The 25,568-nt window shown below is 53.0% G+C and overlaps 2 protein-coding genes across 2 annotated transcripts in view; both read left to right on the top strand.

Moving 5' to 3' along the window:
• The window catches only part of LOC116787990 (deleted in malignant brain tumors 1 protein-like), a 499,349-nt gene that overhangs the window by 377,476 nt on the left and 96,305 nt on the right, over positions 1–25,568 (top strand). The gene's annotated exons all lie outside the window — the stretch shown is intronic.
• Positions 5,806–25,568, top strand: part of BAHD1 (bromo adjacent homology domain containing 1) — a 28,573-nt gene continuing 8,810 nt past the window's right edge. Inside the window, exons 1-2 of the mRNA XM_032690890.1 lie at positions 5,806–6,021; positions 22,781–24,412. Coding sequence (XP_032546781.1) covers positions 22,798–24,412 — 1,615 coding nt within the window. The 5' untranslated portion in view covers positions 5,806–6,021; positions 22,781–22,797. The remainder of the gene's footprint in view (positions 6,022–22,780; positions 24,413–25,568) is intronic.

Consider the following 25,568-nt stretch of genomic DNA (forward strand, 5'->3'; position numbering starts at 1 on the left):
ACCTGCCTCTGCTCCTGCCTCTCCCTTTCCCAGGATTTGTCATTTTAAGCCAGCCCCTCCGGGGTTCCATTTCTGTGCAGAATGCGAGGATTTAGCCACACAGCCCATGTTAATGCTAATAGGATTATCACACAATCATGGAATCGTTTAGGTTGGAAAGACCTTTAAGATCATGGAGTCCAACCGTTCCCCCGGCACTGCCAAGGCCACCTTTTAACCACGTCACTAAGAGGGAGGTTTGCACAAGGAAACTCCAAGGGTTCCCTCCAGGTGCCTGATGCAGGGCCAGTGAAGGATGGAGGTGCAGCAGCTTCAAACTCAGCCCCAACCCCTGGGATTAGGCAGAGGTTAACAGGTGATGTGTGTGTGTGTGTATTTTCCCCCGACACTGAGATGTTGTCATTGTTTTAATGAGGGTTTTGGAGCTTTTCCTTGATTAGCCCACGGAGATGTTATTCCCTCCTTGTGTTGCTGAAAATAAGGAGTGAAAAACAACCCTCTGGACTGAAAGCATACTCAAGTGGGACTCTGGGTGGGCCTCAGGGTGCTGGGCATGTTTGGGAGCTTGGGGCCAAGGTGAGGGTAAAGCAGCCAGCAGTGACATTTCCTTTTCACATGGAAAAATAACTACACTAGGAATGGGTGCAACTCTGAACCAACTTTCTCACCTGGAGACTCCGGGGGTGCTGAGGGGCTTTCAGTGCCTGTGGTGGCTGTGCCCCTTCACTCCCAGTGCAGGCAGGGGGGGATGGATTTAGATGCTCCGTGGCTACTTGACTCCTAAGCCAGGATTTCACCTGGGACACCCGAGTGTCCCTGTCCCTGTGTCCGGTGCTGGCAGGAGCGTGGAGGAGCAGACACGTTCCCTCCACCAAGGAATGTCCCAGTCCCGGTGTCCGTGTGCTGGCAGGAGCTCCCGCCCACCTGAGGGAGACGAGCGAGGGATGGAGATTTCCTGCTGATGCAGCTGTTTCCTATGGAAATGCGGATTGGCCGAGCGGGTGCCTTCGGGATTTCTTATTAGGGTTTTTCCTGTGTTAATCCCGCACGAGGAGAGAAGTCAGTGCCTGGAGTCGTACACGCAGCCAGGGGTTTGTTCCCAGGGATTTTCCCAAGCCGAGCACAGCTCAGGCACTGCCCCCAGCCCAACACCCCTCGGTGGGTCGCCGCAGCCCCGTCCCGCAGCACAGATGGTCCCGTAATTGCTGTTTGCTTTCCCATCCTGGGTTTCTGGGACATGTGTTTTGTGTTGTGATCCCTCCAGCCTCCCCGGTTTTGTGAATCACACTCCATAAAATAATGGCTACCTTGGGAACGCGAGGCAGGACGTTCATCCTTCCTGTGCACGGGAGTTTGTCACTGTCTGCCAGGACCAGCTCATAAAGCAGAGTCCTTGCTCTTAATCCCGATTTTGCAATACACTGAAGCACATCCATATCCACCACACCTACATCCACCTCCATCTGTGACACTCAGGGATGTTCTTAACTCATTCCTTGGTTTTCTGCTTTAATTAATCCAGTCTCACTTCCTGCCTGTCCTGGTCCCCACCAAGCTCTTCCCATTGTCCCTCTGTTTTTGCCTCCATCAATAAATTATTATATATTCCTCTCTAAAGCACTTTAAAGTGTAAAGGTGAGAGGTGAAATAAGAAATACAACACAGCAATCTCCTTTCTCTTGCTGAACTTGCTGCTTCACAGACGATATCTTTGGATATAAACAGTGTCAAGTTTTCTAAAACTAAAATACATTAAAATAAATGATAAATTAAACCTTTGTAGCGGCACCAGCACTAAAAGCCTGCAGATGATTCCCTGAGGCACAAATACAGTAATCTGGATTTTTCCAGGTAGATAATGAGACCCTGTGTGACAGGATCCTCTGTGCTGGCAGAGCCCTCTCCTCCAACCCGAATCCCTCCTGACTTTTCCCGAAGGGAAAGGGGGAATATTTCACCCAGCTAAAAAGGAGCAAACGCTGATGTTTAAACAGAAATCTCGGAGGAAGCCGCCTGTGTAACCACAGCTGGTTTGCTGCAGACCCGAACACTCACAGCCAATTTGCTTGTTTGGTGTAATAGAATTCCAAGGCAGTCCATGGAGCTCCACCAGGGATTCATTCGGCCTTTTGTAGTTACTGGGCCAGGCCTGGAAGGGGGAAGGAAAGGAGAGACCCACCAAACCCCACCTCTTTGCCAAGAGAGCCAGTCCAGCACCAGCACCTTTGCTGTGGAGGCTGGTTTGGATTTGGGGATGTTCCTTGGTGGAGGAGATGCCCAGAAAAGGTGGGAAACCCACAGGATGCAGCTGAGATGTGCTGAAATAAAGACCTTTTACCCCAGTCCTGTCCCCACAGCCAGATAGGGGCCATGCAGAGCCCTAACTACAGGGATCCAGGGTGGGTTTATCCCCTGAAAGCTGTTTGGGAGGGTGAGCCCTGCCATCCTCCCCCTCCCACACGTGCCAAGCTCTTCCCTGCACCCAAGTCCTTCCCCAGGGCCGGCTCAGGAACCAGTCGGAGCAGGATCCTCCACACTGCTCCTTTTAGTGTGTGAGCTTGCTCGGATTGAGGCTGTTCCTTAGGCTCCTGTGCCTGTGGAATGGGAGCTCTCCATCAGTTTGGGAGTGTGCAGGAAGCTCCAGTGTTGCACTCCCAGGGATGCGCTGCTTCCCCACTTGGGCTAAAGCCACACGGACACAGGAGCTCAAGGTTGCCTTTCTCTGTCCTTGCAGCACTGCTGGGGGATTTTTCCTCTTCTTGGATTTTCTGTGACTTTTTAAAACTCACCACAGTTGTTCCCGAAGGTGGGAGAGCTCCGAGTGTGCCCTGGGATGCGCAGAGCAAACACCCTTTCTCCCAGCCCGCCCCGCAGTGAGGTGCTGGGGCTCTTCCCCATTCTCCTTTGGGACACATCCAGCCTTTACTCCTGAAACTCAGAGTCAGGAAATGCAAAGATCCTTTTCCCCATTTTCCCCGCACTGATGGCGAAATCCTCTTTCCCCTTCCTTTAGCACTGGCTCAGCTGTGTGTGCCTCTCCCACCCCAATACCTGTGGAGGTGAGGGGGGCTGTGAGGGACAATCCCTTAACCCCTGCTGGTTCCCGGCCCAGCTCCCCCCACAACCCCTTTTACCAACAGGTACCTCAGCAAGCTGCTGCCACAGCCCAAACTGTGAGGTGGGGACACAGGTCCCCGTGGTGCTGCTGTTCAGGCAGTCCACAGCCCTGGGTGTTGTCCCTCTCCCAAAAAACAGGCCAGGCTTTGGGGATCGTGTGGGGGCTTTGGTGTTTGTTCTTCCCACTTAATGAGGGGAGGAAAAGCCCAACCGGCGCGGGGCTGCCAGGCTGGAGCCCGGCAGACACAGCCATATTGTTCTGGAATCAGCAATTAGCTTCCCATTTTTCTCCCTCGTCCCTCCGAGAAAGGGACGAGGAAAGGCCCCACTTCAGAATAAATTAGTTTCTCAAAAGAGAGGGAGCTCTGCAGATGGCTCCCTTGTGCTTCCCACCCTTGTGCAGCTCTGGAGGTGCACACGGTGCCCCATCCTCAACCTGCCCGTGCTGCTCCAGATGTTCTCCCATTCCGAACACCTGGAACAGGGGAGGTGGCCTCACCTCGACCTCCTTTCCCCAAAAAGCAGCTGTTAAATAACATTTATCATTAAACTTCAGCACGAATTTTGCCCAAGTGTTTCCCTCCGGAACACTGTGGGTATATTGCTGAAGTTGTGGGGTGGATTTAGAACTTCAGGATTCCCAGAGTCTTCATTTTTTCCTGCTACAGATGACACTCTGTTTAGCAATGGGAGTCCAAGGGGTAGACTTTGGAAGTCGCTTGTACACTTCTAATAACTGCAGTGAGTGTGCTCTGGTGTTACACCAGAACTGAGCTCGCTCTGGTCTCAGCAGTGCTGTGGTTTCCCTCCCATTCCTGTGGCTCAGAGCAGAGGGAAGAACTCCCATAAAATATAATTTTTAGGGAGCACTTTGGCAGCAATATAAGCTGCCTTTGCTTGTCAGGTGGGGAGCAGCTCTGGTCTGAGGAGAGACAACGTCTGTGCTCGTGGAGCAGCTCTTGGCAATGCCCGACTGCCTTAAATGGAGCCTGGATGAGTCTCATCCAAAGGTGGCATTTCTGAAGGGAAGCAGTGAAATGGGGTAATCACAGAATATCCTCAGGTGGAAGGGACCCATAAGGATTATCCAAGTCCAACCCCTACACAATGTCAAGATGTTTTTAAGGAGAGTTGCCCTACTGCACCTTGAGGGCTTCCAGGGGTGTTGCTGCTAAGGATATTTATTTTTCCCTGCTGCTTCACCAATAACTGGTATTTCTCTGGGGAATCACTATCTCCAAATAGCTGAAGTTTCGCTCTGTCTTTCCCTGTGTAACATCTGGATCCTGCAAAAATCATACCAATGGTTGATCCTGCTCTGTTTGCAAGATCCTGATGGACCGAGGACCACCAGAATAAGGCAGGAAGTATTTCAGCTTCCTGGGTTTTCTGCAGTTTAGTTGGATTTCAAGCAGACCCTCAGAATCTCACCCTCACTGTGTGTGCATTTAGCTCCTGGTGCCCCATGGGTTTCTTGTTCCGTGTGCCAGTTCCTCCTTGGAGGTTTCCCAGGTTTAAAAGCAATAGGACAAACTGGACTCTGGAATAGGTTCCCCCCGGCAGTGGTCACGGCCAAAGCTCAGGACGAGTTTGTACAAGGCTCTCAGGGACATGGTGGGATGCTGGAGCCGTCCTGTGCAGGGCCAGGAGTGGGACTCACGATCCAACTCAGGAGATTCCGTGACTCTATGGAAAAACCCTATTCTGCAACTGATGGAGGGGCTTCAGTGGCGAGGGCTGTAGTGCTGCCAAACACACATTGAACAACTTCGAGGCTTTTTAGGTCTCCTTTAGGGTTTTAAATCCTTTTTTTAGGAAAATAGGGCGATTTCCAGACGTTCTGGTTGTGAAGAAGACACGATCGCCGTCACGTCACACCTCCTGGTGAGACCACGGGGACCACGGACACGGCGTGTCCCGGCGCGGACAGGCTCTGCGGGGAACCTCTGGGACACCAGAGAACTCCCTGTTGGCTTTTTCCCCCCTAAAACACAAAGGGGTATTTCCCCGGTGCCGGATCACGGGGCCGCTCGGGGGAAGCCACAGCCAAGGGGGGCCCGTGGCCTTTCCAGTGCCCATCCCCGGGTGGGAATGATGGGCGCCCGGCCCCCCGCGCCTCGTGCCTCTCCTCCTTGGCAGCTTCCCGCGGGGCTCCCGCCGAACCCCCGGCACTCCCGACTTCCCCGGAGTTTGGATGCGGGGCCTCGGTTTAAGCGCGGCTGCCCCCGGGATGGTCCGGGCACACCCGGGAGGGGCGAGGGCGTCCCGGGGGGCGGGAGGGGGGGGGTTGGTCCCTGACAGCGCGCGGGGCCGCCTCACGTCCCCGTCCTGCGAGGGACCCGCGGCCGTCGGGGGCCCCCGGGTGCGCGGCTCTCCCGGTGTTCCCGGTTGTCCCGGTGATCCCGAGCCCCGCGCGGGGGGTGCGGGCTGAGGGGCTCCGTGAGGGGTTGGGGGGGGCGGCGGCCCGGGGGGGCGCGGGGCGGGGGCGGGCGCGGCGCTGATTGGGCGGCGGCGGCGCGGGGCGGCGGCGCTGATTGGGCGGCTTGGCGGGGCGAGCGGCGGGCGGCGCGCGGCGATTGGCTGCGGACGAGGAAGCAGGAAGGAGGCCGGAGGCGCTCGCGGCTTGCGGGGAGTTCGCGGCGGCGGCGGCGGCGGCGCCCCCGGTCCCTTCTCCGCCCCCTCCTCCGCCCCCTCTTCTGCCCCTCCCGGCCCCTCCGCCGCCCGCTCCGGCCTCCGCCCGCCCGCTCCGCGACGCCCCGCGGCCAGGGGCGGGCGGCGGCGGCGCCTCGTCCCCATCCCGCAGCCGAGGAGGCGGCGGCGCTGACGCAGCAGCGGCGCGGAGCCCGGGACTCGCGGCGCTCCCGCCGCTGGATTTCTCCCCCCGGGGCCTGCGGCAGCTTCCCGGTGAGTCCCCACGCGGCGCCGCGTCGTCCCTCCGCCTCCGGGAACTCCGCCGGGCCGGGAGCAGGTGCCGCCGCCGCCGCCCCGGGGTTTGGGGTGGGGGGGGCGCGGGGCCACCGGGAACTTCCCTGGCGGCGGCGGGGAGGGAGCGCCGGGAGGGCACCGCGGTCTCGGGCCGGGCCGGGCCGCCGTTATCCCGCGCGGTCCCGCCGGTGCGAGGCCGGAGCGGCCCCGCCGAGACCCCCGGGCCCCCCGCCCCGGCCGCTCGGGGAGCACAAAGGCGGCGGGGGGGGACACACCGGCACTTGCGGGGCTCGTGGCCCCGGGGGCTGCTCGCCCCGGCATCGCCGGTGCGGGGCCGATCCCCGGGAGATCCGCCGCTGCCCGCGGCGCCGCCGGTGTCGGGGCAGAGCCGGCGCTGCCCGGCCGGGAGTTGGCACAGGACGGCCCGGCGGGGGTCGGGGTTCTGGGGGTCCCGGCGGCCGGGCGGGGCCGTGAGCCCCTCGGGCGGGTGGCTGGTGGTGGAGCGAGTGAGTCCGTCGAGTTCCCGGTGTTTTCCCGAGGTGATGCCGCGTGAGCCCCGTGTCCCTGTCGGGCAGGTGCCACCGATTCTCTCCGGGGCTCAGCGGAGCGGGTTTTTCGTTTCCATCGTGGTTTTCCCCACTTGCCGTGCGCTCCCCGTGGCCCTGGACACCTCTCCTTTCCTGCCGGCAGCCCCGGTGGCCGAGGGCTTGTTTCCTCTTCTCCTTTTGTGTAGCGGTGGCTCCTAATGGAGGCAGCTCCGTTGGCTCCCTCTTTTCCAGCTGCTTCTACGAGGCGCAGGAGCCAGCACATGTGACTGGGCAGAGCTCGGGAAGACGAGCAAGTGCTCCCCGGGGCTCTGCTCGGAGCCAGCCCCGGCGCGGGGACCCCCACACCCGGCACGGGGAGCCGCGGGGACCCCTCTGCTCCCCGGGAGCAGCCGCGGAAACTTAAAAAATACGAGCGCTCGGGATCTGTTCTGTTCGCCTCTCCCCCTCCCCTCTCTCTTTCCACGAAATGCTTATCTGAGGGAGGTTGTGGCTGCGTTTTGTTTTAAGGGATCCAGCTGCCCCTCGTGCTCCATCTGAAGTCATCATTGTGAGGAGCAGGCGAGGCTCAAAGCGAGAGGCTCTGCCGGGCTTTCGCTCGCCTGCTTAATTGATCTGCCCATCAGTTTGCCACAATTAGTGAGCGCTTGCTCCACGCCGAGGGGATCTTTGGTGTTCGGGGAGGGTGGGGGAGCAGGGGGTTGGTTTGAAGGCTTCCAATCCTCGTGGTTGCGGGAAGGAGTGCCACGAGCTGCGTGATAGACTGATGCTTTTGAAATCTTAATGTGATTTAAATACCAGCACGCCGCTGATCGCTTTAGCAGAGATATCCTGCTCACATATTCATCCCGAGCCATCCTTCACGTTTGGCATGTCCTGGCTACCTGAATCCTTCCCCGGCTTCAGCTGGAGCTGTCTAAATATTTGCTGGCGATGGGAAACCATGTGTTAGTCTGGTTTACCGGGACATTTTGGATTTAAACATTGATTTCTGTTTGTTTTCCTCGTGAATTCAGTGCAGCATTTCCAACAGAGCTTTCCAGCTGCTCTTCTGGAGCAGAGCAGGGAAGTGTAGCATCGCTGATAGGTGTAAAACCAGCTGGGAAACAGCAAACCTGCGAGGGAAAATAATTCCCTGAACTTTGGGAATGGTGGATCCTTTCCAGATGCTCTGTTTGCTGGGCGTTGATGGTGACAGTTGCACAGGACAATAAAATGCCACTTAGAAATGCGGGGTTTGGGGGGGAAACAGTCACAACTTTGGGTCTTGTAGCAGAAATCTTATTTTGGAGGTCGCTGAGGTTTCTCATCCAACTCGATAGTTCAGTTTGATGTCAGTGCTCTGTCTTTCCTGCCAGTCATGTCCATCACCTTTCTGTCTCCTCTCTAGCAGCCTTAGTGTTTATTTGCCTTTTTAACCAATGTCACAGGACTTGTTAGGGTTGGAAGGGACCTCTGGAGATCATCCCCACCTAGAGCAGGAGACACAGGAACGCGTCCAGGTGGGTTTGGGATGTCTCCAGAGAGGGAGACTCCACAACCTCCCTGGGAGCTGTTCCAGTGTTTTGCCACCCTCCATGGAAAGCTCTTCCTCCTGTTGAGTTGGAACTTGTTGTGTTTGAGGTTTTTGCAGGTTAATTTTGTGTGCTGTGACGGTGTGTCACTCGGGGGCTCCATGGGACATGTGTGCTGGTCCAGCCTGGGGAGATCCGATTTAGGGAGCACCTGGCCGGGATTCGGGGGAAATCCACTCTTCAGCAAATGCTTTCCTAATGCTGCTGCAGCACTGAAAATAAGCCCTTAGCAGCAAAGCTGTCCAAAGTAAACAATTGAAAAATAATTAGGAATGGGAGGCAAAGGCACGTTTGCTGCTTGGCATCGCCTTCGGATCGCAGGGAAACGAGGGAATGACGATACCTGGCACTGCAAAAACAGGAAGGTGTGCCCAGATGTGCAAATGTCACATCCAGAAGGAGCTGTGTGGGGCTTTTTTTTGCCCCACCTCCCAGTTGGTTGTCCCCATTTGGACATCAGAAGGAATTTCGTCACGAAAAGGGTTGTCAGGCAGTGGGAGGGGCTGCCCAGGGAGGTGGTGGAGTCCCCATTCCTGGAACGACTGGATGTGGCACTCAGTGCTCTGGGCTGGGTGACAAGGTGGGGGTGGGTCACAGGTTGGATTTGGTCTTGGAATGTCTTTTCCAACCTAAATGATTCTGGGATCTCAGTTAACCACGTCCATACACCCCATGGAAGCAGGAACAGAACCAGCCCGGCGTTGTGCCCGACCAGCTGAACCAATTAAGTCACAACTCTCATGTTATTAATAATAAACAAGCAGCGGTTCAGATAACTGGGAAATACAAAAAAAACACCCCAAACCAAAACAAAAACCAAAAAATAAACACCCCAAAGAAGTCATAAACCTAAAATAGCTCCAGACACAAGCTGTGGGCTGGCAGGGGCCGGGGTGGCTGGTGTGTGACAGCGAGGGACACGTGGTGGTCCCAGGGGATGTCCCTCATCCAAAGGGCTCTGCTTTGCTCTCCTGCTTCACCTCACTGTGTATTTACATTCCTGTTTCCAGCAGCTCAGAGGGGAGCTGCAGGTTATATTGGCAGCTGCACATTTGGGCTGTCTTCAGCTATTTCTCCCGATTGCAAAGGCTGGAAAACGTTGCAGCTTCTGGATGCAAACTGTGTTTAAAGGGAGGGGGAAAAGAGGGGTGTTTTGTGGAGGGTGCTCAGGATTTGTACTCTGTGTTGCAGCACGAGGACTGGAGGCTTTGGGTCCTTCAGCAATGCTCTCTGTTCAGCATGGCAGCTCCTCTTCCATTCACACCAGAGACATGGATTTTAATGGCAAAAAATATTAAAATTCATGGCCAGATCGTTGGCTCTGAGTGCATGAATTATCTCCAACAAGACCATCACGATTTAACCCTCTTTTGCACTTGTACTGGCACCTGATATTCTTTAAATAGGGAAAACACACTTAAATGTAATACTACTGGGTTTATTCCTTAAAAGACAGAAGGAAATGTGGTTGTATGGGACAATGCCATAGGCCTTTGTCCAGTTCCTGCTCAGATTTGCTATTTTAACATGAAGCTTTATTATAAATAAAGTAGGAAAAAGTAGAGTCACAGTGATATTGCGTGAGAATAAAAAACCCCTTCTGTTAGAAGAACAGGGCACTGGAAAACTTCATCTTGCCATAAAGTAAAATGAGGGACTGGTGTTCTTAAAGAGAGAAACCCAAGGATGCCATTAAGAAAAATAAACATAAATCTGATTTAAAAGTAATGTATTTGGCCACAGTATTTGTGCCATTGGAGCTTAACTGATCTGTTCCATGTTATTTTTTCTCTTGCCATGTGGGTGAAATTCTTGTAACATCAGGGTATGGAGAGCTGGTGGGGTGTAAGAAGTGCAGTCAACTGAGGGAACCGAACCTGAACCTCTTTGCAAAATCTCTGATCTCTCAGTATTATCCTTTGGAAATTATACAGTTCTGGTTTGAGTTAAATCACGGTGGAAGCCCCTCGGTGGGGACAGCAGGTCTGCTCTGCTTCTGCAGGAAAGCAGCTGAAAATGAGGAAAAAGCAGCCTGTTTTCCCTTTCATCAGCCAGGTATCTGTGTGCATGGAATACATTGTATACATGCTGCATACAGGGTGTGTGTGGGGGGGGTTATTAACCCCATGTGGGTCAAAAATAACACGAGGATTTTTACCTGGTTTCTGAGTGGTGCTTTTTGGCAGTGCTGAGGGCTCTTGGGGATGGGGAAAGACACGAACGTTTCCTTAAATTAAAAAAATGTGGGAATGAGCCGTGTAACAGCCTGTGAGTCCAGTGGCACCGGGCAGTCCCCCTGGGGAGTCCAGCTGAGTGTGCAGCTAAATCAACACCTATTCCCCTGGGAGGGACGTGTGTCAGCTCCCGGGGAGCACGGGCGTGCTCAGGGCCGGAGCGCTGCGCTTTTTCCCCCCATGGCACGGCCAGGAATGCTGCTTTTATCACCTTTTTATAAAAGCTCTGCCTGAGATCATAGGTGGGTACGTGGTTGAGGCTCGTCGAGGGCTGCTTGGAATCGTTTGGTTTGTGTGCCCTTTAAAACTCCCAGTGCCTTTGGGGCAGCCCAGGAATTTGGGGGGGGGGGGGATTTGCTGTCACATGTGACAGGAGCGTTGGGATCCGTGTGCCTTGTGTCTCTCCTTGCCCTTCCCAGAGGAGGGTGGTGCAGCCCAGGTGGGATTTTCCTGCTGCTGTATTCCCTGGGCACCGTTCTGCCGTGGATGGAAGCGCTCTGGGAAGCGGCACGTGGCGCAGGTGGGATCTGTGTGAGACGTGGCGTGCTCAGGGATGAGATGCTGCTGCCGGGTGCTGCATTCCTCGTGTCCCAGTTCTCCTGAACAAAGGTGTGACTGAAGGCAAGGATGATTTTTTAGCTTTTTCCCCCTTTGTGAGGCACATCCCAGGAGCGCTCGCTGGCACCCATTGTTCTTCCAGCAGTTTTTTCCTCATGCTCGGCTTTGAAACTCTGCAGCTCAGCAGCCTGGGGTTTTTTTTATTTTTTTTTTAAATGAAAGATCTTGGCTTTTAGCAGCTGCCCGTATCTCAATATTTCAAATTATTTACGATGCTCTTAGGAACAAAAAGCAGGCGTTTTTCTGGCAATAATTGGAATAAAGGCCCTTTGCTGGCAGCTGATTTTTCAGTGTCTGGATTATCATCCTTGAAATAAAACCCCGGTGGCTGGGGAAGCATCGAGATCCCGGGCATTGCTTCCTCCCTGCACCGTGCCTGGCCTTCTATTGTTCCTGCCTGTGGCCTGTGGGAAGCTCGGGAAATCGGGAGCTCCGGCTGCCTTCCCGCAGCACGGCTTTATCCGCCGGCTCGGCTTCATTGTGTCTCCCGGCGCCTGCAGAATACCTGGAACGGGCTTCCATTGGCAGCGGGGAAGGGACACGGGGAGTCCCGGGGATGGGAGGAAAAGATGGTTGAGTTGAGCTCTGGAGGCTGGAGGGAGCGTGGCTGTGGAGCAGGCGGATGCTGCCGGAGCCGGGAGCACCCTCGCATTCCCGATCCTTGGATCCTCGCCGGGGAAATTCGTTACCCAGCGTAGCCCCTGGGATGGAGCAGGATCCACATCCCTGGAATAACTTTGGGATGCTTGCTGTGTTAGGGCAGTGGGTGAGTTGAGTGCATCCTCACTGGCTTAGGGTTGGTAATTCCATAAAAAAAGAACAGGATTTGAGCGGGGTGGAGAGGAGGCGTCTGTGGAGGGAGGATGGAGAGAGCACCTGGGGGCAGTGGGGAACAAGCTGCAATAATCACATATTGATAAACACAGAAGGTTTGGAAGGAGGAGGAAGGTGGGAAGGCACAGGCTCATGGAGGGAACTAGTGGGGCAGCAGGAGGTTTATTTTTAATTAAGGAAAACTCCTCAAAAATTAAGGCAAGAGACGTGTTCGGGTTTGTTCCTTTGTTCAGCTCAGCCAAAATCAGTGGAAGGATTCAAGGCTGGAGGTGGCTCAGAGTAAGGAGGTGCAGAGCTCTCTCCAAGGTGAGCAGGAATTTTAAAGGAAAAGGACTTGGCAGCTCCAATCACTTGTAGACAGAGAAAAAGGAGATTTCCCTAAAATGCTGGCTAAACGCCACGTGGTAGAACAGGTATGGAAATCCTGACTTGGACAGGTGAATCCCAAACTGGGAATTCCTGAGATTTCAGCAGATTGCACAAGCAGCAGAAGTGAACCAGGTGTTTTGGGGATTTATTCCTTAAAAGTCCTGGCAACCCCAACTTTCTGGCAAATCCCTAATTCCCAGGGGTGGTACCTGCAATAACCAAGCACCTGGTGAGGGGGAATGTGCAGTAACTGCTGGCTGCCCCCCTTGTCCCCTGTGAGAACCCTGTCATCCCATCTTTCCCTTTCTTAGGTACTGGATTATATCAAAGATCTCTAGGAATGTGGTTATTTGGGATTTTTCATCCTCCCTGTGTTTTGGTTGGAAAGAGGTGAATCCTTTCCGATCCTGTTAGACAGTGTGATTGGGAAGGTACTGTTTAGCCAACCTTCAAAAAAAAGCCATTTCCATTTCTTCCCGCTTCCGTTTCTTCCCATATAGTGGAAGAGGAGCCAGGGAATAATTCCCACTTGAGAATAAATGATCAGCTTTGCTGGAGGTGCAGTCCTGGCACCTCTGGGGCTGTCAAGGCGTGGTACAAACCCTGCCCCTCTCGGGGTCAGCACCAGTTGTCAGGAATGACTTCAGCCCAGGGACGAAGTTGGGGATGCGAGTGGCTCAATTCCAGTGCGGATGGAGCATCGCTGTCTGTGCTCAGCCCACGTGTGATCTGCAGCAGTTTCTGCTGCCTGAAACCACTAATGAGCTTAAGAACTTCCCTGTTTTCTCAGTGCTTAACGAAAATTAAATCCTTCCCTCCCTCCCGACACAACTCGTCGCGTGCTCGGCCGGTGCTTTCAGGCAGAACAATGGGTGGGCACTGACCCTCCTGAGGTGCCACCTTGGAGCTCTTACGGAATAATTAGGGGATCCTTAACCTTCCCACGAGGTTTAGGGGGTGGTCTTTGCGTTGATAACATGACGTATCCCAAGACTCGGCCTTGAATTTCAGGCTGCTCCAAACTCCATCTGTCCACTAAGTGAATGTCAATCCAATTTAAGCTTGCGTACGTTTCCAAGGAAACCATGGGAGGCAGTGGGGAGAAGTGGATCGTGGAGGGGCAAAGGGGGAAAGCACAGCAGCAGCACTTCTGACTTTTCACTGCTTAAATACGATTAAAACCCAGTTTGCTGTAATAACCCTGCACAGAGCAGTGCTCGGGGGCCTTGGGGGGTCAGACAGTTCCTCTCGGAGCAGCTTCTGCTGTGTGTAAATGAAACATTAAAATAAGAAAGGGGAAAGTGGTTTCAGGTGCTGCCCCCAAGATCTCAGTCCAGCTCGTAGAGCTTTGCAGTTTCCCACAGAGATCACAGAATCACTGAGGTTGGAAAAGCCCTCCCAGACCATCAAGTCCACCCTGTGCCCGATGCTCACCTTGTCACCCAGCCCAGAGCACTGTGAGTGCCATGTCCAGCTGTTCCTTGGACACATCCAGGAATGGGGGCTCTACCACCTCCCTGGGCAGCCCCTTCCAATGCTTAAAATCATGGGTTTGGACAGTGAGGTTCCAATTTTCTATGTGTCAGGCTGGAAAACTCGTGGAGCTGTATGAAAACTTGTGCAGTCCCTCAGCTGAGCAAAGCAAGCTGTGAATGGACCCAGAGGAGTCTTTATATGCATATAAAGAAGTGTTTGGGTAAATTTAAGATCAGACTTAGTGCTTGGTTTCTGTTCGGAAGAAATGAGGATTTCCCCCCCTATTTACAGGAATTCACCTTTAACTGAGAGTTTAAATCCTGCAGAAGCTAGGACTGTAAGTGTGCCTGGCTTTCCAGAGAGAAGTGTATTTCTACCTGTTAATACAGCTGTTAAATAAAGTGTTTGTCTTGGTTATTGAAATGAGGAGTGAGGATCTCGCTTTGGAGCTCTAAAATGGGATATTATCTGTCATTTTAGTTTAAAGGATGCTGCTGGCTTCAAATGTTTTACTGTGACAAATAGCTGGAATTCTGGTATCTGGGGATATCCTGCGTGGATACATCATCTCCTTGTGCATTGTAACTGCAATGTGAGGCACAGACTCCCCAGCTCAGAGTTTTTTGCAGCTGTTGTCCGACGTCAGATCCTCTTTGATTCAAATCCCCCCAAGATTTGGACCGGCAGCAGGAAAACTGGCTGTGGGGAGGTGTGTGCTGGGCACGGGCACTGGGAATCGTCCTTGGTCCGAGGCTGTGGGATAGCAGGGGAGTTCTGGCTGCTGGGGGGGCTCTGCAGCACATTCCTACTTATCAGCTGTTTACCCTTCCACGCTGGGCACAGCCTGGGAAAGCAGAGCTGGCTGCAGCTTGCTTGGACCTTCCAGCAGCTCCTGGAAACTTCCTACCAGTTCCTCCTCTGTTCTCCCGGTAGCTGCGAGCGGCTCCCGCTGCCACTTTGGCTCTGCTTCAGCTGGCAGCTCATGCAGCTCAGGAATCCCTCTGGGATCGCCTCTCTGGTCACATTTGCTGTGGTCTGGCTTCACATGTTTTCTCCTTGTACCCCTCTCCTTGGAGCTTGGAGCTCCAAACCATTTGCATCTTTTCCTGCGCGGGTGCCTGGGATGTGTGTGATCATTCCCTTCCCCATCCCTCTGCTGCACGTGTTGAACATCTCAGTGTGCAGTTAATGTTCTCAAATCCTGTAGCTGATAATCAAGGGGGTGATTCTGATTGGTTTCTGTTTCTCCACTTGGCAGTGCTAAGAGTTCCTCAAAAGTTTTGCCCTTTTTTGTCCTGTTAGGAATATTCTCCTTGAAGTTGGAGGAAGCACGTGGTGGTGGTGGTGGTGGTGGTGGTGGGAGGGGTGTTTTTGAAGTATCAGAACATCATTTGTGCAGAACAGCTTCTGTAGCACTTGTAGCAATCTTCTCCCCAGTACTCACCACACCTGGATGTTTTGAAGCCACACCCTGACTTCCAGGGACCTTCCTTAAAATCCAGTTGGAGGCACCCTTGCCATTTCCATAAAACTCTTTAAAAGCTTTGTGGTCCCCAGAAGGGAGCTGTAATTAGGCTCCTTTGCCAGGGATCCGATAGTTTATCCTTTGGAGTTCCCACTGGCTCCATGGTGACCTGCAGTGATGTGAGAATGGAAGTGTTTTCAAACCCCCCACCCCAAATTCAACCTGAAGCTCCGGGGACCGGGTGTGTGGCTCAGCCATTGTTCTTAAACCAGTCCTGATTTTTTTAGCCCGTTTTTCTTCCCGGCTGTACAAGATGGAACAAAATCCAAGCAGTGTGTTGGTGTGCTGGAGCTGATGTGGCCCAGCAGATTGAAGGTGTCCCCTCCCGGCCCTGGCTGTGCGAACCGGGTGTGTTTAATCGCTGCCTCTCGGAGCAGCCCAGGGCTGTCACGCACGTGTGGGTCCATTAATGCACCTTAATGAGTGGATATAAACCAAATCACTGCCAGCGTGGGCTGCAAACCCTGTCCAGTCTATTTAAAGGTGATATTTGTTGCCATGACTGATCAAACCCGGGGCACGAGCAAACCCGTGTGTTTAAGTGCACCTCTAATGATGTGGGGAAGGGATGAAAGAGCTGGGGCAGCTCCTAATGGGAGTTAAATGGGCTCTCCTGGAAGCGCTGTTCCAGTGAGCGGGATTCTCCTTGTCAGAGAGAGTAGAGTGGCTGAATTGCCTGCGTTTGGCTTGTGGTTCCTGGTATTTTAACGTGTTACAACATCCAGCTCCTGCCTGAGAGTTTTCTCCCCAGGTTTTTGCTGGCAACACCGTGCCGGCTGATGGTCCCTAGAAATGCTCCTCTGGCTCTGCTTAGGACTTCTGGCAACACTGAATCCCTCCACTTCCTGGGCTTAAATTATCCAATTTGATCCAAATTTCAGTGATTCTCTGCTAACACCACCTTAGGAATGAAGGAACTTTTTGTCCTTTGAGGCGTCAGCACCATCCCTTGGACTGACCTCACGCATGAAACCAGTCGAGTTGTGACATTTCCAGTGGAACTTCTTCGCTTACCTTGCGAGTTACTCATTTGTAAATACTGTCTCTGGCATTAATGAGAGGGAGGAAAGGTTTAAAGCAAGTTTAGTTAGGCTTGGCAGTTCTACCTCGGTCATAACCGTGTCACCAGCAGACGTGTGAATATACAGTGTAAGTGTGGTGGTGATTGATGCTGCATTTTGTGAAGGAAAAAAAGAATTGTTTATTTTAAAGCCACATCTGGACTTTTATTTCAGAAGTTCCCAACTCATTCTGTGATTCATAGCATGCCAGAATGATTTGGCTTGGAAAGGACTTAAAAATCATCTTTTTCCACCCTCTGCCATGGGCAGGGACACCTTCCACTAGCCCAGGTTGCTCCAAGCCCTGTCCAACCCTTGGACACTTCCAGGGATCCAGGGGCAACCACAGCTTCTCTGGGCAGCCTGTGCCAGGGCCTCATCCCCCTCACAGGAAGGAATTAGATTTTTTTAATTCTGAGTTCAAATCCAGCAAAATTGGCTTCAGATTTAAGCTCTGCTCGGGGTTCAGGGTGGCATTGTGGTTTATCAGACATAGGGGAAGGAGAGGGTTTGGTTCCAGGGATTCCAGGGGGAATGTGAGAGTTGTGTAAAATCTTTCCTTGACTTGAGTTCTGGGTTGGGACTGAAGCTCTCAAATGGACAAATGCTCAGCATAAGTTGTCCCGTGTCACATTTGTCCTCAGCTGGGGCCGTGTGGTGTTTTAATTCTGGTGTTTCAAGTGATGGTCAGAAAGTGAGAATAAAGAAGTAGAAAGTCTGTTTTCTTTTGAAATGTCTGTTAAACTCTGAATAGAAAGAGGAATCAAAACCTTTGATGGAGGAAACGTGAAATCCCAGAGATCTGTTCTGCTGCATGGGCAGCTTGTAACCCAGCTGAGGGTGAAGTGATGTGCCACTGCTTTCAAAACCACATAGAAACAAAAGGTGTTTCCAGAGGAAAGCTGGTAGTGCCTGAAGAACTTTATTTTAAAACTGAAAATAATCCAAATTGCAGTTCTAGTCTGAAGAGGCAGTTCTGGTCAGGGTATTTCAGCTGGGAATGAGTCAGAACACATGAATCCTCAAAAATACGACGTGAACTTGTTCTTTAACAGAACCTTGTTTTACCTGCTTGGGCTTAAGGCTCCTTTAAATTTAAGTTGAGGTTATAAACATGCATGTTATTTAAATTTTAAAATCCAGGCTGTCCTCTGCACTCCTCTCAGAGTTGATAACTCCCGGAGTCCATACCTGGAACTGCAGTGCCAAGGATTAGGACACTAAGGTGGGGCACAGGCAGTTTGGAGGGACACTCTGAGGTGGGGAAAATAAGGTGAAGATTATTTAAAGGAAACAAAAAAAGCCATTGAAGTTGCATTTTGGGTCAGAATTCAGTATGATTAGTGGAGTGTTATATATAAGGGATGCCTTGCCCATCCCTGAATTTCCTGCATTGTTTTTTCTCTCCCTTAAAGCCACTTTTGAGCTCGTTGAGTAGGAACATGTTGCCTTTGGATCCCGACACAGTTCCTACTGAAAAGAGAGTGAAGGGAGAGTTTTTTGGGGGGAGATGTACCGGAGAGAGGAGAAGGGAAATCCAGATCCAGGGATAGGATGGCAGCGACAGCTCCATGGCATGGAGAGGAGCTGGCAGGGAGGCACCTGCCCTTGGAATTCCCACCGGCAGCACAGTTTGCAGCCACACGTGTCGTACACGGAATCACGGCGCAGCCTGAATTATTTAGGCTGAGCAGCTTGGAGGAAGCTCCTAAAGCAGCCGTGGAAGGGTGTGAGTGTAATATATAGAAGAGCTTTAATATTTACTATAGAAAAACCTCACACCTTGTTCTTCAAAATAAAGCCCTGGGAATAATCTGTTATTCCGTTTTGTCTGCGGAACAGGAAGGGTGCCAGAGCTATCTGAGCAAAGTGACATGTGATTGATATTTTACCAGACTCAGCCTTCTGCCGCCGAGGAATCCAGTTTGCATTTTGCATGTATGAAAAATGAGATGAACAGGGCTTGTGTGAGTTATTTTTTTTTTATTATTTTTTTTTTTTTAAACCTTGATTAACTTGATTGGCAAAGCTGGTGCTCCTTCTATAAACACGACCGCGAAACCTGTCCCGGAATATTTTCGACTTGGTTTTTCAAATTAGTTGTAGGGATCTTTTAGGCTGTTGTTTGTGTAGCTGTCACATGGCAGCTTTACACAGAACCTATTTAAACTTGTAACAGGCGATTCTGTGTGAACGGGTGATGCTTAATATATCTGGTATTTTATAGAATCACAGAATCCTGGAATGGTTTGGGCGGGAAGGGACCTTAAAAACCATCTCATTCCCACCCCCTGCCACGGGCAGGGACACCTTCCACCAGCCCAGGTTGCTCCAAGCCCCGTCCAACCCGGCCTTGGACACTTCCAGGGACAGGGCAGCTGCAGCTTCTCTGGACAACTTGTGCCAGGGCCTCCCCACCCTCACAGGGGAGGATTTCTTCCCTGTATCCCATCTAATCCTGCTCTGGTCCAATGGTCAGGGCTGTGGTGATGAGTGAGAGAAACCAGCCCTTTCTGCAGCCTAATGAGCTCTGTATAAACAATTTTCTGCGGAGCGTGTGGATGATGGAGCTTTCGATGGGTCTCCGGAGAAAAATCAGGCTGGACCCAGGGAAGACAAATTGCAGGCTCCAACAGTGACAGATTTTCTGAACATTTGAGATGGAAGTGGTGTTTCCACTCTCGGGACGCGCGCGGTGTTTGGGTAATTCAGCCGGGGATTCCTGATGCTGCCGAGATTTATCCGGATTTCCCAGAGCTCCTGGGAGGCTTCCTCCGTGTGACACGTTCCTTAGGGCACTGGGAATTAGTCTCCTGTAAAAGCAGCGGGGAGAAAGGAACCAATCCTCCAGATACTCGCAGTTGTAGGGCTGTTGTCACAGCGTAAGCCGTTCCAATGGAAGTGGATAGATGGGATTCAAGCAGACGGGGCTGGGAGCCGTCGGAGCGGTGCACGGAGAGGAGGGTTGGTGCTGTCGTAACTCTTTGTGTATCACTGAAGTGCCAAATGGATTAGGAGCTTTAAAAGCTTTAATTTCTGTGCTTTTGGCACCGTCTCCTCGGAACGTGCGTCTCCGTGGTGGAGCTCTGGAGAGGAAATGGGGCTTGAAGGGGTAGTCCCAGACTAGTTCCTTTAATTTCCCTTGCAATCAAGTGCTGGAGAGGGAGAGACAGATGCTGCAGCTGCGTGATTACAGAACGTGCAGCTGTTATCACACTTGCTCCTTTTCCTGCTAATGAGGCATCAACTCTCTCCTGAGTTTGCTGTTTGGGTCGTGGTTTTATTCTAGCAGAAAATTAGAAGTGTTTTTAATTTTTCTTCATCCTGGTCTGCTTTGGGTTCAACAGCTGTCAGAGGCAGTTTTTCAGAGCTGTTGGAGGTTTAGTCCAGTTTGAGGAAGGAGTTGCCAGGGGATGGTTGCCCAGAGAAACTGTGGCTGCCACTGGATCCCTGGAAGTGTCCAAGGCCAGGTTGGATGGGGCTTGGAGCAACCTGGACTGGTGGAAGGTGTCCCTGCCCATGGCAGGGGGTCAGAATGGGATGAACTTTAAGGTCCTTTCCACCCCAAACCATGCTGGGATTGTATGATAAGGAGGCAGCAATTCCAACTAGCTTGAAAATTCCTGGTGGTCTCTGGATGCAGCTGTTTGGAACTTCAATTTCCCGCAGGGTTACACCTCAGTGTCTTCTCAGCATTAATCCAGCTCCTCAGCCACGAGCAGTAAATGGGTGGTTCTGGCTTCAGCACCTTCACTTTCAGTTCTCCGCATTATCTTGTGCTTTCCTGGAAAACTTGTGGGCACAGGCAGCTTTCCTTTGCTTTGTACTGCAATACAAAGGTGGAGAGAGGATGAAGAGCTCTGCCACTCTCCCTTCCCAGCTGGCAGGAGCACAATGCTCGCTGGAAGGAGGCTCGGCAGGGCTCTGATTTGAGGGATGATGCACTTGCCTGTCAGATGGATGAGTTTTGAGCAGCGTTCAAAAGCTCCGTGGCTGTGTTGTGCCAGGGGGAAGAGAAGGGATTGCTGCATCACAGGTGAGCTGGCAGCAGGAGCATCCCAAAGCAATCCACACACTGCAGGTAACTGGGGAGGTGTGGAAAGACTTCTGGGAAGTGCAGCGTGCTAAGGATGGGTTTTGTTCCGTAGGTGCTGGCAACAAATCCTAGAATCCTGGAATGGTTTGGGTGGGAGGGGACCTTAAAGCCCATCCAGTCCCACCCCCTGCCATGGGCAGGGACACCTTCCACTAGCCCAGGTTGCTCCAAGCCCCGTCCAACCTGGCCTTGGACACTTCCAGGAATGAGGCAGCCACAACTTCTCTGGGCAACCTGTGCCAGGGCCTCCTCACCCTCACAGGGAAGGATTTCTTCCCAATATCCCATCTAACCCTGTCCTCTGGCGGTCGGAAGCCATTCCCCCTTGTCCTGTCACTCCAGGCCCTTGTCCAAAGCCCCTCTCCATCTTTTCTGTCAGCCCCTTCAGGCACTGTAAGGCCACAATTTAGGTCACCCTGGAGCTTCTCTTCTCCAGGCTGAACAATCCCGATTCTCCTTAACTGCTTCCCTCAATCTCCCTCAGGCTTTTCCTAACTTTAGAGCAGCCATGGTGTGAACAAAGTCACATCTATAGTGCCCAGTTTTTAATGAATATTCCAACTGATTTGGGCACTAAACCCTCAGGATGTTGTGGTGCCAGGGCAGGTCAGGCTCCTGCCTGCGGAAGCCTAAGGAGAATGAGGTGGCTGATGCTGGGTTAGGAAAAACCATGGCTACTTATTTTGGGGTTTTGCACCTCTGCCAGAGGCTCAGGCTCTCATTAAGGATAACAGAAAATAGGATGAGAGTTGCAAGGAAACCACTGGTCCATATAGCCCAGGAAGAGCTGTCCTCCCCGGGGCATGGATCTGCAGGATGCCTGGTGTGCCACTGCCAAACCCTGCTCTGCCCGAGCCAGTTTTTAAATTACAGTCCTCTTCCAAACTCCAGAGGTGGTGTGTGCTCAGTTTGGCCTCTTGTGCAAGAAGAATTCCAGTTGTGGAGGAAAATCCGTCTGACTTGATCCTCCTAATTCCCTAATTTCTGATAAGCAAAACACGCACGTGCATCAGTGTTTGCTCCCCACCGAGCTCTCCTGTCGGGGCACCAGCCTTGGGAAATATCCCGTGTTTAACAGGGTGGAAGGACCCGGTCACCCCAAAACACTCCAGGAAGGGCCTGACATCCAGAAAAGCACTGTGGAAACCCCAGTGGGTTTCAATCCCTGAATTTCCCTTAGTTAACACATATATAAGCAAGTCAATTAAAACACATCAAGCTTATTTCAAATAGATAATCTAATTATCAGCTTGATTAAACCATATCAAATGAACAGTTCTTGTAATTCGGGAGCTTTGTTCTAATCACTGCCAAAGCAGTAGGAGCTTTAATTAAACGCCTCAAAAGTGGCAGACCAGTGTCAATTGAGGGGAGTTCCAGCCCAAATCCTGATTCAGGGACAAGCAAACCCCTCCTAGGTGGATGCTGCTACAAAGATCAGCTCTTTGGTGCCAATAAATGGAATTTGACTGTTTCGTAAATACCACTGAAGGCAAGTAATTGTCCTTTTCTGCTGTTTCTGATGCTCAGAGACAGACTTAATTAAATCTATTCCACTATCAGTCATTTAGACTGACATTTTTAACGTTTATGGGTTGGTATCACCCACTCATATCCTGTCTTAGCGTTGGACCTGCAGCAGCTTCTTATGGGAACGTGTGCTCCTTCGCACCGCAGAATTCTTGAATTCCTTAATTAAAGATCAGTTTTTGGTTTGCTGGATAACTCGGGAAGCTGGGGCTTCTTTTTCCTGCCGTGAATGTATCTTTGGGACCTCCCTGCCCAATGTGATTTGGTGTTTAATGTCCCCAACTTTTATAAGACACGACGACAGGAGCAACGTGCAGCCAGGTCCCAACCTGCACAGGGATTTGCATGGATTTAATTTATTAATGTCGGCAGGTCTCTGTTTAATAGCCCAAGTTTTCTTTCCCCCCCCGAGTGGGTGGACTTTCTGTTTTTCTTTTGCCTAATTGTCTCACAAAACAACGCTGAAGAGCCTTCCTGTATCAGCATGCAGGAAATCACAGACTGGGGTTTATTTCTGCTCTGTGCCCTGTACCAGCCTTCAGATTTCGGAAATTTGATGGGAATTTGTGAAGTGTTGGGAACAGCACCAGCGTAAGAGGGAGCTGGGTTGAACAGCTCCCTGCTTTTCCCAGCTGCTGTGGCATTTGCCATCCCCACCTTGCTTTTAATTACTATCATGTTCCACGGCCTGATATTAAACCACATCTAACTAATTGCATCCTGTCTCTTAATTGGCTTAACTGGCCATCACCCAAACAGGCTGTGCTGTATAGAGACAAGCTTCCCCAAATATCCCCTAATTGGCAGTGGGTGCTGTGTGCAGAGCCGGGTCCCTCTCGGCGACATTAATGGCTGTTTTCTCCTGTCCGTTCCCAGGATTGGACATTGATCCTATGACGCATGCCCGGAAGAAACAGCTTTTCCTTCTGAAACACCCAGCTGGTTGTGCTGGCCAGGCCTCGGGCGGCAGGAGGATGGACAGGGCCGGCACGGAGCGCGGGGAGCAGCGGGACGGAGACGCCTCCAAGGCTCCCAGTGGTCCCGGGGGCTTCGTGGGGACTCACAAAGGCAAGAGCCCGCGCGAGGTGCGCAAGACGTACCCGCTGCGCCGGCGCCTGCCCCCCTCGGTCAGCAAAAAGACCTGCAAGGTGCTGCTCACCCGGCTGGAGGATGTGGCCGGGTCTCTGTCCAAGCAGAGCCAGAGCTGTAAAAAAAAGCACCTTCCCAGCTGGATGGAGGGGTTGTTCTCCGAACAGGCGCAGCCCGTGGGAGCGGGGAAAAGCGATCCGCCCGGGGAGAAGGGCACAGGGACTTACCCAGGGCCAGAGCAGGACCTCGATGCTGCTCCGTCAGAGCCCAGGAAGCGCCGCCTGGCCTCGCTGAACGCGGAGGCCGTGAACAACCTGCTCTTCGAACGGGACGACGGCTTGTTATCCGGCAGGCGCTTCCGCAGGGACTCTGGGAAACCCGCTGGGGACTGTGCCCTGAAGGGCTTGCAGTGCAAAGCTGGGGACAACTGGCCTGCCCTGGAGAAACCGGCTGTGAAAACCGGGAAAGGAAAGAACCGGCCCGAGCCCGGTCAGAAATGCAACAGCTGCGAGCATTCGCTGGACGAGGTCTTTGACGATGGGACAAAGAGGGAGGATGGAGCTGTCTCCTACCATCCCACTCCAAAGAGACTGGCCAGCCTCAATGCCGTGGCCTTCCTCAAGCTGACCCACGAGAAAGACCAGCCCCTGAAGCCGCGGAGTAAAGCGGACGGAGAGGGCAAGTCCGAGAACCACTGTTCGAAATCCATGCTCAAATGGGCCAAAGCTGGGAGGAAGAACTGTGTCAAATCCAAGAAGGAAGCGACCAGCTTAAAAATGGACGGGCAACACGGCTGGCAAGGCCAGGCCCTGGGCACCTTTGGGAAAGGGGAGCAGCGGGACTCCTCCAGGCTCTATGGGACGACAGAGCCCGTCCCCTACGAGTCACTGTCCGGCTCCTACGCAAGCACCGAGGGCTTCTACCACAGACTGCCTTTGCTTATGGGAGGACAAGCTTCCATGAAGCCAGAGTACGGAAGACCCGGAGAGAAATCCCCGACCCCCAAACAGGAGTTTCATCAGCCTTCCTTTCCCGTGCAGCAGTTCCCTCCCTTGCCCGTGCCCGGGAATCACGCGGATTGTGGATGTCTCTACGAATCCTCGGATCTGACCCCGTTGAACGGGTTTTACGTTTATTACGGCCAAAGCGGATACAGTGGCTACTCCCCCTGCTCCGTTTACCCCAAGGACGAGCTGTCGCAGGCCGCCACCTGCGAGGGGCTCCTGGTGTCTCCCGGGGCGCTGCCGTCGGGCGCGCCCCTGCAGCCCCTGCACTGGTGCAGCTCCCCGTACTGCTGCGGGCAGGGAGCGGCGCTGAGCAGCTTCAGCGTCTGCGGAGTGGTGCACGTGCCCGAGGGCCGCGTCGGCAGCGTGACCGCGGGACGGAGCAGCTTCCCCTACAAAATGCCTTTTGCAGCAGGTAAGGTGCCGAGGGCAGGCGAGTCCCGGGCGGCGTTCCCGGGAGAAAGGAGAGGGCTGGCGGTTCCCTCTGCGCGCGCGGTGTCTCGTCTCAGAACTCGCCTCCCACCTCCCCTTCCCTCGTGTTTTAGCCCGGAGGGTTTTTCCCACCGAAAGGTCTCCTTGGTGTGGGAAGCGGAGGATCGGTGAAAGGGTTCGGGCGGCGAGAGTGTGACTCATGGCTTGTCGTGCCGGAGCTGCCGCCGAGCTTTGATGTGTGTAAAACCAGCGGGGTTCAGTTCCTGCACGCTCCGGGAGGCGCAGCCATCCCGCCGCGCTGCTCCAAGCCGAGGGTCGGAGCGCACCAGCCAGAGTTACTGCTACCATCCCAAAATCTCGCTCCGGGGGCTGAACATCCTCACAGAGTGTGTGAAGAAGCAGGAGTTGTTAAACTCTTACGGTGCCGGCTGGGGGGATGCAGGCTCTTCAGATTCCGTGGATCAGAGCTGGCAGGGCTGTGTAGGGAGTTTCACTCAGGAGGTCTAAGTGCCGAGCACGCTGTTAGTTTGGGAATTCTTGGTCCCACCTTTGCTCCCAGCGTGTGACAATGAAGCCCTGAAATGAGGAGGGGTGAGGGTGCCCAGTGAGTTGTTACCTGCCCGGCTCTCCTCTGTCCCCCGCCTGCTTTTCAGACTTCCTGCTTTACCTCGGAACTTTGCCTCTGCTGCTGCTGCTGAAAAATAGCTTTTTAAATATTTAAAAGTGTTGTGTTGTGTGGGGGTTATCAGACACCGGCACTTTGTATAAAGCCATCAGGGTGGACAGTGCTGCGAGCAGCCGGTGTGTAGAGGAGGCTGCTTCTCCAGCTGCTGGGAGTGCCATCACCGGATCTTCCCACTAAAACCTCGTGTCCCAGCCAAGAGCTGGCACGACTTACCCACTGAAAACAGATTTTCAGGTAGGTGGATGGCATTTTGGTTCGAGAAAGGCTTTGTCATCCTCCGTTGTAGGAAGCTGCTGAAACTCTGGAGCCTTTGGTTGAAGTGTAATTTCCGTTCTCCCGAAATATCCCCGCTCTCGTGGTGCTGCTTCCTACGGCAGCAGCCAGCCAGGGTTCACTGGTGGCTTCAGAGCTCTTGGAATTGGAATGCTCACAAGACAAGCAGCTGAGCAGTGTG

Source organism: Chiroxiphia lanceolata, chromosome 6, assembly GCF_009829145.1.
Source record: "Chiroxiphia lanceolata isolate bChiLan1 chromosome 6, bChiLan1.pri, whole genome shotgun sequence".
In the NCBI taxonomy this organism is placed as follows: domain Eukaryota; kingdom Metazoa; phylum Chordata; class Aves; order Passeriformes; family Pipridae; genus Chiroxiphia; species Chiroxiphia lanceolata.